At 38.6% G+C, this 18,875-nt stretch overlaps 1 protein-coding gene across 6 annotated transcripts in view; it reads right to left on the bottom strand.

Annotated features, from left to right (window-relative positions):
- LOC137250180 (protein rogdi-like) overlaps positions 1-18,875 on the bottom strand; it is a 153,338-nt gene that overhangs the window by 47,471 nt on the left and 86,992 nt on the right. For 2 of the 6 annotated variants that reach the window (XM_067782569.1, XM_067782570.1), the window contains exon 6: positions 12,878-13,152. In XM_067782569.1, the coding sequence (XP_067638670.1) occupies positions 12,910-13,152 (243 nt within the window). In that variant the 3' untranslated portion in view covers positions 12,878-12,909. Of the gene's footprint in view, positions 1-2,365; positions 12,845-12,877; positions 13,153-18,875 lie in introns of those variants that run through there. The other 4 variants (XM_067782567.1, XM_067782564.1, XM_067782568.1 and 1 more) reach the window with 4 other exon arrangements.

Genomic DNA, 18,875 nt, shown 5'->3' on the forward strand with positions numbered 1-18,875 from the left:
TCCTATCCCCGCTTTGGTTTAACTTCTACATATCGAAGCTCCCTTCCCCACCAGAAGGAGTTACCATTGTATCATACGCCGATCACTGCACGATAATCACCTATCGATGAGCTTTGTAATAAAGTAAACATAGCTCCCTGATCTCCCCAGTTTTTTCGCCTAGCGTAACCTGATATTGTCACCGACCAAATCATCGGCGACCTTATTTACAACATGGACATGGCAAAGGTCGACCATACATTTCGGCGAGCATGCAACCGCAATTGTGCCATGTAAATCCAGAGACGCAATAAAATTCTCGAATCTCTTGCCGGCAGCCCTTGGGGTAAAGACAAAGAGACGCTCATTGCCACTTACAAAGCAATTGGCCAGTCGCTTGCATGCTACGCGTCCCCGATATGGTCACCCGGTTACTCACTGGAAGGAAATTCAGGCCTTCCGAAACACTGCTCTCAGAATCGAGCTGTCTTCTTATGTCTAGAACACCACCTACGCAGTAAGGCGAGACTACTCCCCATTAGGGAGAGAAGTGAAATGCTAAACAAACAGTTTCTGTTGAATACCCAGACACTTGGGCATCCCAACAGACAGAGACCCCACCTCCCAGGGTCTTAAGAAGTCATCTCCGCAAGCATTATGATAAAATACGGCACCTGAGAACACAGCCGTATGAAGACAAAAAATACAAACAAGTCCTCAGTGATATCCACAATGAGGCGTCAGAACTTAACCGTTCTTAAATATCAGGGTATTTATAACTCGCAAAAAGAGGAAAGCACTCTTCCTAGGAAGACGCGTGTCACTCTAGCCCAACTTCGATATGGATGCTGCCGACAATATAGGTTAAACTCTTAGCTATCCAGAATCAACCCCGACACACATAATGTATGTTCTGCTTGCAAGGTGTCCCCACATGACACCAACCATCTCTTTAATTACAATGTGGAACCAACGCATCTAACACCCTCTACCTCTGGTCCGCCCCTGTTGAAACTGCAAGTTTCCTTGGACTGTCGTTAAAGGAGATTGATGACAATTTGTGAGTGATCGCGCCTATTGGATGGGGCGAAGCACTGCTACAACAACATCAGCCTCGCCATATATGTTGCCCATTTATTTTTTTTCTTGGCATTTTTAGTCCTCGCGTGTGAAAAATTGGCGTTTAAAACTAGGGAATGATATCAGTTAACTATTACACAGTCCGACATAATCTTAGACCCAGAAACCGGACTATATATTTTCGAAGGATTTTGATGCGATGAATCGAAATCTGGCCTCAAAATTGCTCTATAAGATCTGGTTTTCGAAATATTTCAACCTAAAAGTGTAAAAAACAACGATTTTGCCCATATTTGAGGTTATGTAGCCGTGCAGATGTTTCCTTGCGCCAAAAAAATAGGCTGGCATCTTTAAGTACAAGTCTTCTTCTTTCAAATGGCATTGAGTTTGCTCAAATATCATCTTTTTTTTCGCTGAGATATCGCATTTCCATATTTTGTGGTGTGGTAGGGGTGGTTTCTAGGGGTTAGGGGATACGGGAGTTGATGGGTTAATAGTTAAGTTGGTTAGCCCACTTGTGGTGTCAGATATCTAGATAAATAAGACTTATTTTAAGAAAAATATGCGAGTAAACGCTGTCCCCAGGGTTAAGTGGGTTAGCCTGCTTGCGGTATGATAAGGATGGTTTCTAGGGGTTAAGGCTGTGTGTGACTTGGTACCCGAGGGTGAGTTAGCACACTTATGGTGTGAGACAAAATTTTAGGAAAAATAAGACTCAATTCAACAAAATTAGTAATCGACTATATCATGTCTATGTTATCTCAATCGATTTTCAGGTGTAGGAAAATTTAGAAACATGAAAATTACAAAATATGATATTTAGGCGAAAAAAAAATGATATTTGAGCAAACTCAACTCCATTTGAAAGAAGAAGACTTGTATTTAAAGATGACATCCTTTAATTTTGGTAAAAGAAAACATCTGCAAGGCTACATAACCTGGAATATGGGCAATAACGGTTTTTTTGCACTTTTAGGTTAGGATATCTCGAAAACCAGCTGATAGAGCAATTCTGAGGCCAGATTTGGATTCAGCGCATCATAAACCTTCGGAAATATATAGTTTGGTTTCTTGGTCTGAATGTTGGTTAAATCTTGTCGGCCTGTGTTATTGTTTTGATAACGAATTTACTGCCAAATAAAAGTATTTTCGTCAGTCGTTATGTCAAAGCACGTGATGTTAAAGCAAAATGGCATACATGGAGACGGTGGCGGGTTGTATCTGCTGTGCTCATAAGCAACATTTTAACAATATGACCGTAGATAAAAAAAAACACACACATTAACGTTTGTATAGTATAATGTATAATCACAAGATGTGGGAGATCCTCAGATTTTGTTATGAGTTTTTATGAGCAATTTATTTTAAATTTACACATTTGTATTCTTAAACTAGTAAGTGCAATTAACAATATTGCAATTTGTTTCAAATGCATACACTTAATGGTAGTAGTAAATTTTTTAAGTACTTCTAGCAGTGGTAAAGAACATTTTTGTATACTAGAGTATATATTATTACTTACTTAAGCATTATATTTTTAAGTATTAAGAACGCCGAACTGACAACTGGAGAAACTTTTATGTTTCAATTTAAATTCATATATGCAAGTATTTATTACGTTTTTAAAAACAGTTTTACGTAATTTAGGGAGAGAAACGCATTTTTACGGAAATTTTGATAATATTCATATATTATAATTTTATTGTCAATATTTTTTGTTGAAATTCATAAAATTCTAAATACATATTGGATTTTATCGTTGTAACGTACGTATTATAGGTATATACATATGTATATGAACATTTGTGAATGTATGTGTGATCGCGTTATACCTATAATAGATGTGTAGAGAGATTTGAACCATATATATAGTACTTCTATATCAATACCTTCCTATATTCCTAATGTGCAAATTTTCTGTCAATCATTATTTGCTGAAACTGTGCAAATGTATGTTCTGCGCATGCGCGGGCTTTGTTAGTGTTAGTGAATTGTAGTAGCGTGTGTAAAAAAAGTATTAAAGGGGTAACAACGGGTCACTATCCCCTTTACCCAACTTCTGCATACTAATTGTTGTAAAATCTCAGTTTAGTTGATTAAACAATGAAAAGGCCAACAAATACAATACAAAGCTTGATGTATTTATTATTTAAACATGGGCTGCAGCCATAAAAAGTACATTATTTACATAAATAGTAAAAAAAAAACATGGCGAAGAATTCATATTTTTGAAATGAAAACAATTCAAATATACAAGTATAAAAATATACTTATACATACATGTCAACATTTCTTTAAACATTTTTAAAAATAATTTAAAGTGAATTAGAAGCGATATATAAACGTTTTCAAAATTTTACTTATTTTGAGTTTTTTAAAGAAGTAAATTTTTGATGAAGTAAACAAAATATGAGTACTGAGCTGGCTGCTATTAGTGTTGAAATTATATCAATTTTGTAAATTTTTTTCTAACATATTCTTTTTCGTCCGTGCTTTTTTTCGTTTCAAAAAACAAACAAATATCCAAATAAAAACTTATTACTTCCTTACACAGCTCTGTCCGGTGATTATTAAAGATGTCATTGCTAAATAAATTTTCGATGGCTATGTGATCGTCCATGATACTATTGGAGAATGCCTCACTTGTATTTTGAAAAATGTTATTTATTAAACTTAACTTTGCATTTCCAATTGGGCATGCCTTGAGAACTTGTCTTAAAGCTTTCTCTGACACTATACAAATATTACATACGTCTACAGATGGTGCGACAAACGGACCTTTATTTTTGTGCGCTGAAATATTTAAGCCCCTTTTTTACAAAAATTTAGCGACAGCCTTGATATTTTGTCTCCTTCTCTCGTTGTATATATGTACTGTAATGTTTGACAGGCTGCACAGTTTAGTAGTAGTGATATAGAAGTATTACATATATGATTTGAACATGCAAACAATCACAAGACAAAATGCCAAAAACGCAAATCATTTTTGTGTATTAAACTTATTTAGTTGATACTAAACGCAATTTTTGTATGTCTCTAAATAGACCTTTGTTCATTAAAATCAATGTGATATGATTTTAGAACAAATAATTGAAAATTTTATCTAAGCGGGGGATAGACATTGTGTATTAAACTTATTTAGTTGATACTAAACGCAATTTTTGTATGTCTCTAAAGAGACCTTTGTTCATTAAAATCAATGTGATATGATTTTAGAACAAATAATTGAAAATTTTATCTAAGCGGGGGATAGACAATCTAATCGGTTTCAGCAACTTGTTTCAACTGCTTCGTTACACACTTGCACCTTTACATACATAAATTTAACTTAATTTAATTTAGTTCGATAAATTCTTCAATAAACACCTTGTCCATTGATATCATTTTGCCGCTGATGTTTACTCCGCGAAGACACAAAAGAAATGACAAAAAGCAAAAAGTCCGCTACACACCCACCATTGTGGACAAAACAAGTGTAATATCTTATCCATCAACTGCCTGACAGGTTGTTCAAGATGGCTACCTTTTAGCGTTTTGGCAGCATTATGACAGGATGTTCAATATGGCGACGCACTCGGTCGGCTATCTTCAGCGGGTGATAGAAAGAGATAGGTACAGGATGAGATCACGATAGTCAATTTGAAAATCAGGTGATCCATTATATTTGTAATTTTGACGTCTATGCCGAAGATGTCACACTTGTCTTATCCACAATGACAGACACAACCGATTGCTGAAACCGAAGGTAGCGATGAAAACATGCCCACACACACGAAGCAGCATGGCGGAACCGTACAAGGTGGCAGCATGGTGACATACATACAAACATAAATAGAAATTCCACGTATTTTTTTTTTGTAAAAAGGTAGATTTATGTCAAAATCGTACTGCGCCGGATATTGAAGCATCAAAAAGTGTTATATTAAAAAAAGTACCAATCAGCTGATTCCGGCGGTCACTGTTCCTGGTTCCGCCATGCGAAACAGACTGCAAGAATATCAAACATTTTTAATAACATGTAATCTATTTAATAATTCGGGAAAAATTTAAACAACGTGACATCAGGAAGGACAACGCGACAGCTGTTTCGATAATACCTTGTAGATCTCTTCAAAGAATTTTCTCCCGGGAGTGGGGTTTGAACACGCACTCCTACGATGCTTGAAGTGTTACAAAAGCATTCAGCCACATTATGCCTTAGTTGTTGTAAACTTTTCCCAATCGCCTTCTTTGCATATTTTATTATTTACACAGTACATACTTCGTATTTTATCATGTGTTAAAGTTGTGCTTTTCTTGGTGGCGGCAAATACCAGTTTCTTTGAAACCACCACCAACAAAGAAGAAGAGATTTACAAGGTATAATCGAAACGCCTTGTCCATCATGATATCACGTTTTTTTAATTTTTAATAAATTTTAAAATAAATTTAATTAAAAAATTGCTTCAAATAAATGTATTCATACATTTAAAAAAAATTAGGAATCTCCGCTTAATTCATACAACATGTAATCTATTCGTAAGCAGCGCCATATCTAATGCAATCCGTTTCAAGTGAAATCTGTTTATTCGTCTATCCCCCGCTTTAAGCTGCAGACATTGGTGCTTTATCGGTAACCGTATCGGTAACCTTGTAACAGCTGCTTCGACCAACCTTATGGGAATCAATGCAATCGATTATTGGTGCCGCTAAGGTCGTAACCGTATCGTAGCTAACCAATTTGTTTTTGGTTTACCGTCGTAACGATAAACAGCTGATTACGTTAGGGATACGACTACAGCGATACGACAAACGGCACCAATGACTACGCTTTTAATTCGTGGCATTGAGATTTCTCATATATATGTGTCTACAAAACAAAAGAGGAGCAGAAAAACTAGCAGCGCAGCTGGCCGTGTTTCTGCACATTTATTTAGGGCTTTAGGCCCGTTTTTCAGTACAGTTTGCCAGTTGAACTACGCTTAAACTTATTCTGAAGTTTGTCAGTCCACTTTAACTGAAGTTTAAGCTGAGCTTAAGCGGCCGATCTGGCAGGGTGAAACTATCGGTGATTTGAGTTCGTTCGAAATGGCGTCGAATATACCCACAAGCAGTTGGGCTTGAGTACCATTAGAGCTCATGTTGATAATTATTAGCATACCTCTAAAATTTAAGAGTTGTTACGAAACAGTGGCTCAACGTGAGAATCATAGAGTACTCAGCAAAAGAGGGAATTTTTTATAAAGCGAAAAATGCTATTACATACTTAAGTTGAAAAAAGTATAGTTCGCAACTTGGACTGAAGTGTAAGATTCCAATACTACAGTATTTTCACGAAAATAAAATAATATATATATATATATATATATAATTTATTTTCGACAAATTACGCTTCATTACTGCTATCAATCAGGTGTTTATTTCTCACAATAAATAGCTGTTGGTGGTACCAAATAGGAGATTTTTTTTTCCAACTTCACCTCAACTCGACATCCAATGTAGGCTATCAACTGGAGAAACGTGTTGAATATTCATTTGAGAACTGAACATTTATCAAAATCTCTCAAAGGTTGCATAATTATTTGAAAATGCTAATGATATTAGAGATCAACTCGAGAACTATAAATTTAACAAAATTTCTCAAAGGTAGGACAGTGATTGTAAATGAAGTTGGATATCAACTTCAGAACTATCTGGTTTAAGAATAACTAGATAATGATGTTGGATATCACCTCCGGAACTAGATATATATTTCGCTGGAGAAATATGTTTTAAATGTTTGTTGGGTAAGCAAAATCCAGCTTTTGTCGTATCTACAAATTATCTAGATAATAAAAAACGAATGTTGCCGTACAAAAAAGCCTACCCATAGGCGGCTTTACACTGATTCTTAAAAATTGCTCAGAAGAGCAGTAGACTAGAGTTTAAGCAAACTTAGTTTAATCTTAGCTTAACCAACTACTGAAAACCGGGCCTTAAGGTGTTTTTTTTATCCAATAATATCGGTATATCTTTACATTAATAATTATTTTTATGCTTTTAATATATATATATTTGATAAGAAACAGGGCATTTGCGATGTTGAGTACGAAAGAACTTATGGCCGGGTCACAATCAACTTTGTCATAATGTAGATGCGTTCAACGCATTATGCATACAGTGGCAACGCCATAACCACCAAGATGTTGCGTTTGTAAATATAAAGAAAATTCAGACTAAGCAATTGAAACTTATTTCACAAAAATACTTGCTAATATATTTTGCCTTTTATTCTTCTGTTAAAATACAGTTTTTAATTGTTTAATTAATAAATGTTAGAAAAGAACCAACAAGTGAGAAAAATAATTTTACTTGTAGAGTGTGAAAGCACTTATAGCCAAAGCAAATGTCGAATTCTTCTTATGCTTTGCTTGCAACAATAGTTGGAAGTTGCCTACTTTTTCATGTCAGATGGCGCTAGTGTCGCTCGCTGTCGTTCTCCATAAAAGTACTTGGAATCTATTCATAATCCATAAGATTTCGTTGAAAGCATCTATATGAAAACGTTCATTGTGGCTCGGCCATCATCGGCCATCGTCAATGAGATTTTCTCTGTTAGCTCTGCCTCACAGCAACTTGTTTATGCTCGCTTTTACTGGCGTTTACTCTGTCGGTAAACGTATAGATGCATCAAAGCTGCGTAATACCAATTTCTCACATACCTTTTTTATACCGACAAAGTAATAACTAAATAAGCATTTTTAAGATCGAATGCCTGAAATTAAAAAAAATAGCTTCAAAAAATAAGATTCCGCCTTTCATTTTCCAAAACCTAAATAAATTTCAACATACATATTTAGTGTTATTCAAGAATTTGTAGCGAACCGCCAATTTTCAATACGCATTGCCTCCCAAAAATTGTTCATACGATCGTTCTAACCGTCTGGAAAACTTAACTACCGGTTTGAAAATGATGCCGAGTCGTACCGCTTGGAATTTTCAAAGCGATTTGAAGAACTACACATGTGTTGAGTGTAATCGCGTCACAGCGCCGTATGTGCGCGATTACCCTAACGAAATAGCATGCTTGCGACAATAGCCGTGTTTTTTTACACGTATATACATATACATTTGCGGGTAAATTAAGCGCTTATCCACATTTAGATAATGTTTAGGAGACCCATCTAGCGACAGTAGTTAAATAACTAGTTACTGAAAGGCTTGTACCGAAAAGAGGAGACACACACCTCTGTTGGCTATATTGTATACCCTCAGGGATCTGTTCTAGGTCCAACTCTTTGGAAGTCGATGTATGACGGTGTGCTACAAATGACCTTTCCGGAGGCACGGAAATTGTCGGCTATGCAGATGATATTGTAGTAGTAGCAGTGGCCAAGGAACTTGATCTGCTGCAAGCATTATGTAATGACGCCGTGGGAAGAATAAAGGAATGGCTGACGAACATGGTGCTGGAAAGGGCTAGCAATAAGACAGAAGTGGTTTTGGTGAGCTCAAAGCGGACTGTGGATGAGTTAGTCCTAACCAAAGGAGATTATCAAATAAATTCAAAGCCTTCCTTGAAATATCTAGGAGTAATCATTGAATCAAAACTAACTTTAAATGAGCACTTCAGGGCGGTGGGGGAGAAAGTTTCTAGAGTTACTGGAGCCCTAACGCGAATAATGCCCAACATCGGCGGCTCAGGCGAAGCTACCCATCAGCTATTATCCAACGTAACAAGCTCTATAATATTATATGTAGCACCAGTATGGCACGGATCTAAAATGGTCCACCAAAAAGATATACTAGAAGCCTACCGCATTACTGCTATACGAATAGCATGTGCTTATCGGACGGTGTCCGACATAAGCGTGGGATAGAGGAGGATCCTTTCTGTCCACACTGTTCCTCCGAATTGGAAAGCGCAGAACATGTCATGTTTCACTGCCCTCGTTTTCACGGCACAGTTTTTGGAGATGAGCCTTCCATTTGGAATTTAGTTCCACGGATGTGCGGACAAATAGATTGTTGGACTACTGTGAGCAAGATGGCCTTTATAGTTATGACGAAATTGATGCATGCTGAAAAGTAGCGCAGAGAAATGCGCATACGAAGTAGTGGCGACTAAATCGTCTTTCTCCCCGTGACGTTATGCCTAACGGCGGTCCCCCGGGGTGCGAACATATGAACAGGATTAGCCCGGTTTCATTGGGCCACTTGAGGGTAGTGCGCACCCAACGTCCAATAAGACAAAAAAAAAAACCTTTAGCTGCATCGGTTGCGGTGTATAGTGGACACACACCATTTGTGGAGGTAATACATAGAGGTAGTTTAGAGGTAAAACATAGACACAAATTTCAGTTGCATCTGAGTATAATGCGTATTGAAATTTAGGAGTACTAATTTTCTGCGCAGCAATTTCAGAAATGTAGATAAAGTTTAACGCTTAGCAGTCCATATAAAGTTTAAGTGTATATGTATATAGATGTAAAAATACACAGCTGTAATGGACAACGGTAATCAGCGCAATTACATTTTTCCAATATAACAATATCGCCTGAGTCATCCACCTCAGATTGCCCAATTCATATGCAGTGCAATACACTTTCGGTATTTCCATATTGGATACCTACTGACCTACTTGACGGTCAGCATATGCGAACTCAGATTACCCTTGTACATTCCGAACTCAGATTACCCTTGTCCATTCACACCAATGATTGACTTAGTCATAAAAATTACATACCTTTTAGCTTTAAGTTATAAATAGAAGAAAATATTAAATAAAGCAGTTTTTGATTTGCTACAAGCCCAAGCAACGTGTTTCTCTCCACACAGCTAGCTAATGTAAAACATGTATGTTGCATGTGCACATTTTTATAGGTTGGTTTTTATAGGATGGCCTCTTAAACGGCTGGCATTTGCTGATGACAAGACGAGCGAAACAAAGCATTCACTGCTTACTTAACGTAGTTTTATTATTCAAAATATAAAATAAATACATATTACTGTTTTGTAATAGTAATATGTATTTATTGGTTGAGTTAGCTCTATATTTTTCTAACTTTGAAAAGTTTAATTTGAAATATATGTGAAAACTTACATATACTTGAAAATACATGTGTACTTTTAGCTCTTTTTGCAAGTTGTTTTGGTTTTCTTGAGGAAATTTAACTCTTTCTTTTTGAATTCTAGCCACACTAGCCACAACCAAATTTTTTTTTTACTTATTTTGGAGCTTTTCGCCCGATTTGTTCCAATAAAATCTATGATTTTTTAATTTCAATCAATGCGTTTCAACACACGTTCGGGTCTGATTGTGATTTAAATTTGAGTATTTCGTCCAATAAGCTTTTGTGTGAAATTGGTATAAGGTTCTTATAAGGTTTATTTATAAGCTTTATAAAACATTGAACACTTTGCCTCAATATTTATTAAAATTATTCGAGATTTTACTTTTTGGATTTAATTAAAAAGAACACTTAAGAAGCTAAATTATTTTAAGTAAACAAAGCGCCAGTTTAGCTGACAGAGATCAATTGATTTAAATTACCATATTCGCCCCAATACCCTATTCTGTTTTGCTGTATAATAAGTTTATATGGATGTATGGAAATACATATACATATGGTATAAGTGTATGAACATGACACTGACGGAATGACCAACGTCAATTCGATTTAGGAAACGTAAATTGGGTTTTAGAAAACCGGAAGGGACGATTTTTGAAAACATCAATTGGATTTTAGAATACCCATTTGGATTTTAGGAAGGGTCTAAATTCAAATTGACGATCCTTAAATTCAACTGACGCTTTTTAAATTCTAATTTACAATTCTAAAATCATTGCATTGCATACAGGGCGCAGTGTACATACTACATCGCTGTTTTCTACAATACACCGCTTAAGTAATATATATACTTTGTCTTAAATTAAAATTACAGTTTCAAATTTATATCTGTTAAAACTAGTAATCAAAGCAGCTTCAATAAAGTGTGACAAAATAATGTTTTGCAAATATGTAAAGTTGCGATATTGGTTGTATTTAATTAGTTATTACTACGGGTGGGACTATTCGAACAAAAATTATTCGAATAATGAACGCTTTTATTTGAACTTTTTGTTCGTTTGTTCTAATACTGCTATTAGAAACCCTTATTAATTGAATACCGTTCCTTGCTATTCAAACACCTTACGTTACTATTCGAATAATTATTTGCAAAAAACGAAACAGTTATACCATGGTCGTTGTTTGTACGTAGGAACATGTATATGTGTACGTTCCAACCAATCCACAATCGTGACGTTCATTCAAACGCCATGACTTGCAATATGGTATATTTGATCGTCCGCTCTTATTAAAAGTAGTTTTCAATGTGATGATGATTCGACGCCGCACTTATGTATATATGGACAACTTCTTTAATGGCCTTGCCAGCAGACGCGTCTTCAGGACTTGCCTTTTCCACTTAATGGCCAGCCAAACCAACGGCAAAACTTATTTTTTGGCGCCATTTAGATCCCCCAGCCATTTTTATATATAAGATTCATTTTTTATTTGAATTTACCCTAAATAACCTAAATTTAATTATTATTTTAATCTTATCAAATGCGGCAAAAATGTAAACGAATACTGAACTGCTGATTGTTATTCGGTCTACTTTTCGCAATGGGACAATTTTTTTTAGATCAAGTTACACAATAAGAAAACAAAACACAATCGACTCGGATCGACAAAGGTCTATTCTACTGCTAATCGACACTCGCAATAGGGCTGAGAGTGATTTTCGATCGTGATATACATATGTATCTTGCTTAAAGCTCTTGCACCATCATAATTATGTAAAAATAACTGAAATAAATTAATAGGGGGACTCATGTAACCGTATAAATGCCTTATAAAGTGTGTAAACGTATAAATTTATCTAGTGCGTAAACGAACTGTCAAATTTTGTATGAAAAATCATTTACACAATTTGTATAAATTTACGCGCATATTTCATTGTGTAAACGCGGTAAACTCAAAGGAATGCAACCTTGCAGACATTACAGCAGGCATTTTCATCAGAAATCTCCAACATCAGCAAGTAATTTACAAGAATATCTTAGTAAAGACGTTTTAGTTTTGATTTTTCACTTAATCTTGGCATTTTTTAATTTGTATAACAATCAAAAAATTTTTGTTTGGCAATAATACAGCTGATAAACAATCAAGTTTATCAAGAGTATTTCTAGGTGCGTTCATATAACAGCGTGTGTAAATGGATATAATTTTACACCTTATAAGTTTATATGCTTTCATGAGTCCCCCTAATATCAAAGCATTTTTTAAAACAACCTCAAACAAACACATATATATGTATAAATATACATACACACATATCCAGCTATGCACACATACATATATAAATCTATGTACGTACACAACTGTGGGGTAGGTAGGTATTTTTTAGCAAATCATTATTCGTATAGCGGTATTCGAATAGAGGTATAGTAAGCTATTATTCGAATAGTAAACTTTTATTCAAATTATTTCAAACAAATGTTTGTTCGAATAATATCGGAAAATAATCGCATTACTAATCATTATGACGCCTAGTTCGGTGAGTTTGCAAGGTTACCTCGGCATTCATAACCCAAATCATTTTTAAGTCGACTTAAGCGGTTATTGTATGAGACCATATACATATTAATATAATATTAATATAAATGTAACTTCGTTTTATATTATATGCTTGTGTATTACTTAGTATATTCGCATATATCTGCTTATAATTATGTTGGTTTTGGCATAGTTATGTATGCATGTAGGTAGGTCTGCAAATTCTGTATATGTATGTGTTTTTGTTATAAACTTACATTTAATAATATGTATGTGTTGTGGTAATTTACTAACTCGTTTCATCCATTTTAAAAGCATTAATTTTGTCCTTGAGCTGCTGGCATAAGGTTAGTCCAACGGTGAACAAAACAAGTACATCATTGAGCCAACCGACGGAGCATTCAGCCTGAATGGCTTCCATTTTCACAGCCCCCTGCACATTTAACAATTGGTAAACAGCTATAATAAGCTTATGGCATTGTAAAAAAAATGATATTGCTTGATCCTCAGGAAGATTGGGTGCCAGCGATTTCTGAAAGATATAAAAATCTATAAGAAACTGACTTTTAAAGAACATGCAAGATAATTCTTCAACTGTTGTGCGAGGATAGGTTTAAATATTAAATAAATTAAGTAATTTACACCTGAGAGTAAATTAATAGCAAAAATGATTTTCGAAATGTGTCAGTAGTGTGGTCGCCTCCCATACCGAATATCAAATACTTTGAAAAAGTTTTTGTAAGGTCTCATATTCAATTAGAATTGCAGGAAACTTTTTGAGTATGAAGTTTTGTAGCCCCATTTATTCAAATGTGGCAAAGTGCAAGCTGGAAGTCTCTCAAAATTGGACTTTCTTATCACAATGGGCCAGTTGGCCTAAGTGTGCCCCTCGGAAAGTAGTTTTCATTGGAATTGCAAAGATCTATCTGACTTTTGTACCTAATTATACTGAGTTCGAACAAAAAACTGATTTGAATACATATCGGGAGGTTTCATCAAAGAGCATACATAACAAGAGACGTCAGTTCGTATGTTTGATATCAAACACTCGCTAAAAAAGATTGTGGTTACTGACAGTTGCTTCCCACTTTTCATTTAAATTTTCGCCGCATGTCAAAACACTAGAGCAGTGTTGCCAGAACTTTTTTGCAGAAAAAAAGCTATATGGACAAAAATTAAAGGCTAAAAGAAGAGAAATAAAATTGTTTAAAGCTAAGAATAAATATAAATAAATATGAGGCGCAATAACCTCCGAAGAGATTTTAGGCCGAGCTTCTCTTCCAATTTGCGTCGTGCTCCTATTTAATTTTTCCTACAAATTGGCGGGACTGGACCTACTTGTTTTATGCCGACTCCGAACGGCATCTGCAAGGCAGATGAGTTTTCACTGAGAGCTTTTCATGACAGAAATACACTCGGAGTGCTTGCCAAACACTGCCGAGGGGCGACCCCGCTTAGAAAAATGTTCTTCTAATTGAAAAACCGTATTTCTAAAATTTTGATTTTGCTTTGTCCGGGGCGTGAACCCAGGATCTTCGGTGTGATAGGCGGAGCACGCTACCATCACAATACGGTGGCTGCCACTAAGAATAAAAGCTAAAAGTTAAAAGCAACTTGCCCATATACATAAATAAGACCCAAAATATATCAATATCACAGTGGTATTCATCATCTGATGTATGAGAATTAATGAGATAAATTCTCATAACAAAGTCGTGGCAGCATACAAGTTGTGGCATAACAAAATCGTGGCAATATTTCTTACAGAATAAGAAAAGGGGTACAAACTCAGCCATTTTGCAGAGTGACAGGTTACCTAGTTCAAGTCGATTCGCATGAATGCGCTAAATGTAAAATTTTGTTTTCAATTAATTTTTTCGCTGGCCATCTTATTGGCTCCATCAATGGCAAGCTTTATAAAACGTGATTTTGAAATAAATTTTAATTTAATGATCGAAATATCTAACCACCAAAACAAGACCTCTCGTTCTGACAAGTCCGTTGTTTCATCAACTATCTACAAAGTTTTTTGTAAAATCCCACATTGGGGGCTAAGATACTTGGCTTGGATATCACAAGTGGTTCCAGGCTCTGGATCAGGGACTGTTATCAGTCTTAGACCGGCCATAGTAACGAATGTCACGCGTGATTAGTTATCACGTCCTGCACGAGGTGCCCCCGCTTCTACTGATAATGCCGGATCTAGAGAGGACAACACGATAAAACCCGCACCCCTGAGTCATTGTGCCGAGCTCAGGGGAGGGAGGACTCTTTAAGAGTCAAGATCGGTACACAACGGTACCGAACTGGATTGTTTAGGGCTTTTGATTATTGACATTGAATTTTGACTTGATGACTTTGGGCTGCTAGCTGCGGTATTCTGCCACCTTAGTAGGTCGGGGTGAAACCCTACCGAAATGGCAGGTAGGCTAATGCTGCCCCTGCTCACGTTCCGTTAAAACCGTGGCGGGCCCCAAGGTATGTTCCGGCTCCGTCGCCGTTAAGTTGGTGGTGTAGGTGCGGTTGAAAATCTTTCCGCTTCACGTCCGGTCTGGCTCTGAACGCATTACTCATAAGGTAATGCGTCAACCCTGGCGTGGCCTACCTGCGTAGCATAGATAACCACGAGACCGTTGAACGGCGACTACACAAACGGCTCCCGATAGCGGCCTTGAGGGGGGACTTTTTAGAATGGCCACGACTAACACGAATCCGCCAAGGATGGGGTGCGGAAGAGCGGTTTTGATGGAAATTCGTCAAATCAATCTTCAGCACTCTAAGCCGGTTTCCGCAAATTTTTCGCTCTGCCTTGAAAAAGGCGGAGTGGATATAGTCCTTGTCCAGGAGCCGTGGCTGAGTAGTAACGGCAGTAAGATTTCTGGATTAAGGACTGGAAAATTCAACACCTTGGTGCATGGGGAGGCAGGTAGGCCTAGATCCTGTGTACTTGTTAAAAAATAGATTAAAGCTTTTATTGTAATTTCAGCAATGCTGGCGTAACCACGGTCTGCCTCGAGCGAGGAAGTAATGAAATATGGGTGGTCTCAGCATACATGCCCTACGGGGACGTAGCGGGACCACCACCTGCGATACTGGGCAAAATCACCGCTGATCGGTGCCGATGCTAATGCCCATCATAGCATCTGGGGAAGCTCGGATAACAACACTAGAGGTGAGTCTTTATTTACTTTTATTGTAGATGAGGGGCTTTGTATATGTAATAGGGGGAATGACCCGACTTTTATTACTGCGGTAAAGAAGGAGGTCCTAGACCACACCCTGGTTAGTAGAGAACTGGAAGGTCGGATATCTGGCAGGAGGGTTCTCAACGAGTACTCCTTCTCTGATCACCGATATATTCAGTTCTCGGTGAACGAAGAACGTCCCGGCAAAATATCTTTTAGGAACCTTAAAAGTACTAACTGGGACTTGTATTGTACGAAGCTGGGAGAGCTATTGCCTGCGGCGCCTACCGTTAGTTCCGACCTGTCCGAGTCTGAGATAGACGTTCTGGTGGAAAACTTCACCTCGGCAAGCAATAGCACCTTTCAACTGTCCTGCCCATTGAAAACTTACAGGGGAAAGGGCAAGCCGCCCTGGTGGTCGGATTCTCTTGACGACCTAAGAGCGTCCAGTCGGCGTCTCTTCAACAGAGCCAGGAGGAGTAAATTACCCTCGGACTGGGAGCTCTATAAGGTGAGTCTGGGGGTTTATAAATATGAAATAAGAATAGCCAAGCGAGATACATGACGAAGATTCTGCGGAAACGTAGAAGGCTGCAATGAATCCGCGAGGCTTTGAAAAATACTCTCTAGGAATCCCGCCTCTCGGGGGTATCTGAGAGATGATGGTGGGGACTGGTCGATGAGTAGCGAGGAGTCCCTAAGGCTTTTACTGGACAATCATTTCCCGATGTCCCAGCTGCGCAGGGATATTCGCCTGTATGGTCGGCGGTCGCTGGCCATGCATAAATTCCTGCCATTCCACTACGGGAAGGTCAAATATCTTGGGCTATAAATTCCTTCAAGCCCTATAAATCTCCCGGCCCGGATGGCATCATTCCTGCCCAACTTCAAAAGTCTTTAGGGATTTCCTGCCGCTGGTTGGCCATCAACTACTCTAACTGCCTTAGGCTTAACTATATCCCTAAGTCGTGGCACACGGTTAGGGTCATCTTCACCTCGAAGGCCGGCAGGAGCACTCATGTATCACGTAAGGATTTCAGGCCAATCAGCCTCTCGTCGTTTCTTCTTAAGACGTTTGAGCGGTTGATTGACCTGTACCTAAGCGAGAGGATTCCTCGGGGGTTACTGTCGGCTTCACAGCATGCCTACTGTAAGGGCAGATCAACGAAAACGGCTCTCCATTCGATTGTAAAGCAAATAGAGGGGTCCCTAGAACACAAAGAGTTTGCTCTGGGTGCCTTTCTAGACATCGGGGGGGCTTTTAACAATGTCTTACCGGGGGCAATCGAAGGAGCTGTGGTGGGTGTAGGAGTCGAGGCGGCTCTGATTGAATTTATTTTCAAACTTTTATGCAGCAGAATTGTCGCAGCTGAGTGACGAGGGGCCATAACTGAGAGAAAGGTGTGCAGGGACACGCCATAGGGGTGTCCTATCTCCTCTGCTCTGGGTTGTGGTAGTAAACGAACATCTTGTGGAGCTGGAAGCCAATAGTTCTAGGGTGGTTGCCCATGCAGATGACCTAGCTATCCTAGTCAGAGGAAATTTTCTGGACACCCTGCGCGATGTTCTGCAGGGCTACCTGGATACTGTGGCTAGGTGGGCTGAATCATGTGGATTGGCGGTCAACCCGGGAAAACAGAATTGGTTCTTTTTAAAAGGAGATATAAGATACCCGACTTCAGAACTCCCTCGATTGGAGGCGTACCATTGGTACTTTATGACAGGCTTAAATATTTGGGGATTGTTCTGGACAAGAAGCTGTCCTGGAGACCCAATGTGGAATATAGGACCAGGAAGGCCGCGGTTGCCTTGTACTGCTGCAGGGGGCTATCGGAAAGAGATGGGGGCTCTCGTCAGGAGTAGTACATTGGCTTTATGAGATGGTAGTCAAACCGATTCTGCTCTATGGGGTGCTGGTCTGGTGGAAAGCACTAGACACAGCGAGCACCACCAAAATGTTAGTGTCGGTGCAACGGACGGCGCTGATTGGTATCAGTGACGCTCTGAGAACAACACCTACCTTGGCACTGAATTTCATGCTGAACATACATCCAGTAGATATTGCGGGAAAGACAGCCGCGGCCCGGTCGTTGGTCAGGCTTCGTGATATTGGTTATATGCTTTCTGATTTGGGACACTCTAGCCTTCTTACCAGTTTCGACTTTACACCGGACAGAACGGACTATTGTATGCCGATAACTGCTCCCTATACAACCTTCACCCCAGTCATTCCACCGAGAGAGGAGTGGGGAAGAGGAATTATCTGGGGCATGGCACCGGTTAACTTGTTCACGGATGGGTCGAAGCTGGACGGAAAGGTTGGTGGGGGGTCTTTTGTCAAGAGCTAATGTAAGCCGCAAGTTTAAGTTGGCTGATCACTGCAGTGTATTCCAAGCGAAAGTTGCTGCGATTAAGGATGCGGTGGATGGAATGCTATCCAGTGCTACTATGGTTAGGGAATTTAACATCTACTCTGATAGCCAAGCGGCTGTCAAGGCCTTGAGCTCAACTTCAGTGCGGTCGAGGGTGGTCTGGGAGTGCCTGACCTCGCTTGCGATTGCATCGAATTATTTTACATTTAAGATTATCTGGGTCCCGGGCCATAGTGATATCCCGGGTAACTGTAAAGCGGATCTCTTAGCCCGCATCGGTACAACTGAACCGGATGAAGATGGCTGTAGGGATTTCGGGATCCCGCTGGCCACCTGTGGATTGCTCCTCCATAGCTGGGCCTCGAGTCCCTTCAGTAAACGTTGGGCGGACACCACGTCTTGCAGGGTAGCAAAATATTTCTGGCCGAAAGTGGATGGCAAGAGGTCTGCTGAAAAAATTGGGTTCACTAAGGCTCACCTATCAATGGTCATTGGGATTTTGACAGGGCACTGTCCCATGGGTATCCATGCGGTACGTCTCAATATAATGGAAACTCCATCCTGCTGCAGCTGTATGGAGGATGATGAGGTGGAATCACCAAATCACTTTATGCTTGATTGCCCAGCTTTTGCCAGAACTAGGCGAAAGTACTTCGGTTGCGACTCACTTGGATCTCCCGAGGATTTATCCAAAGTTG

Source organism: Eurosta solidaginis, chromosome 4 (genome assembly GCF_040869045.1).
Source record: "Eurosta solidaginis isolate ZX-2024a chromosome 4, ASM4086904v1, whole genome shotgun sequence".
NCBI lineage: Eukaryota > Metazoa > Arthropoda > Insecta > Diptera > Tephritidae > Eurosta > Eurosta solidaginis.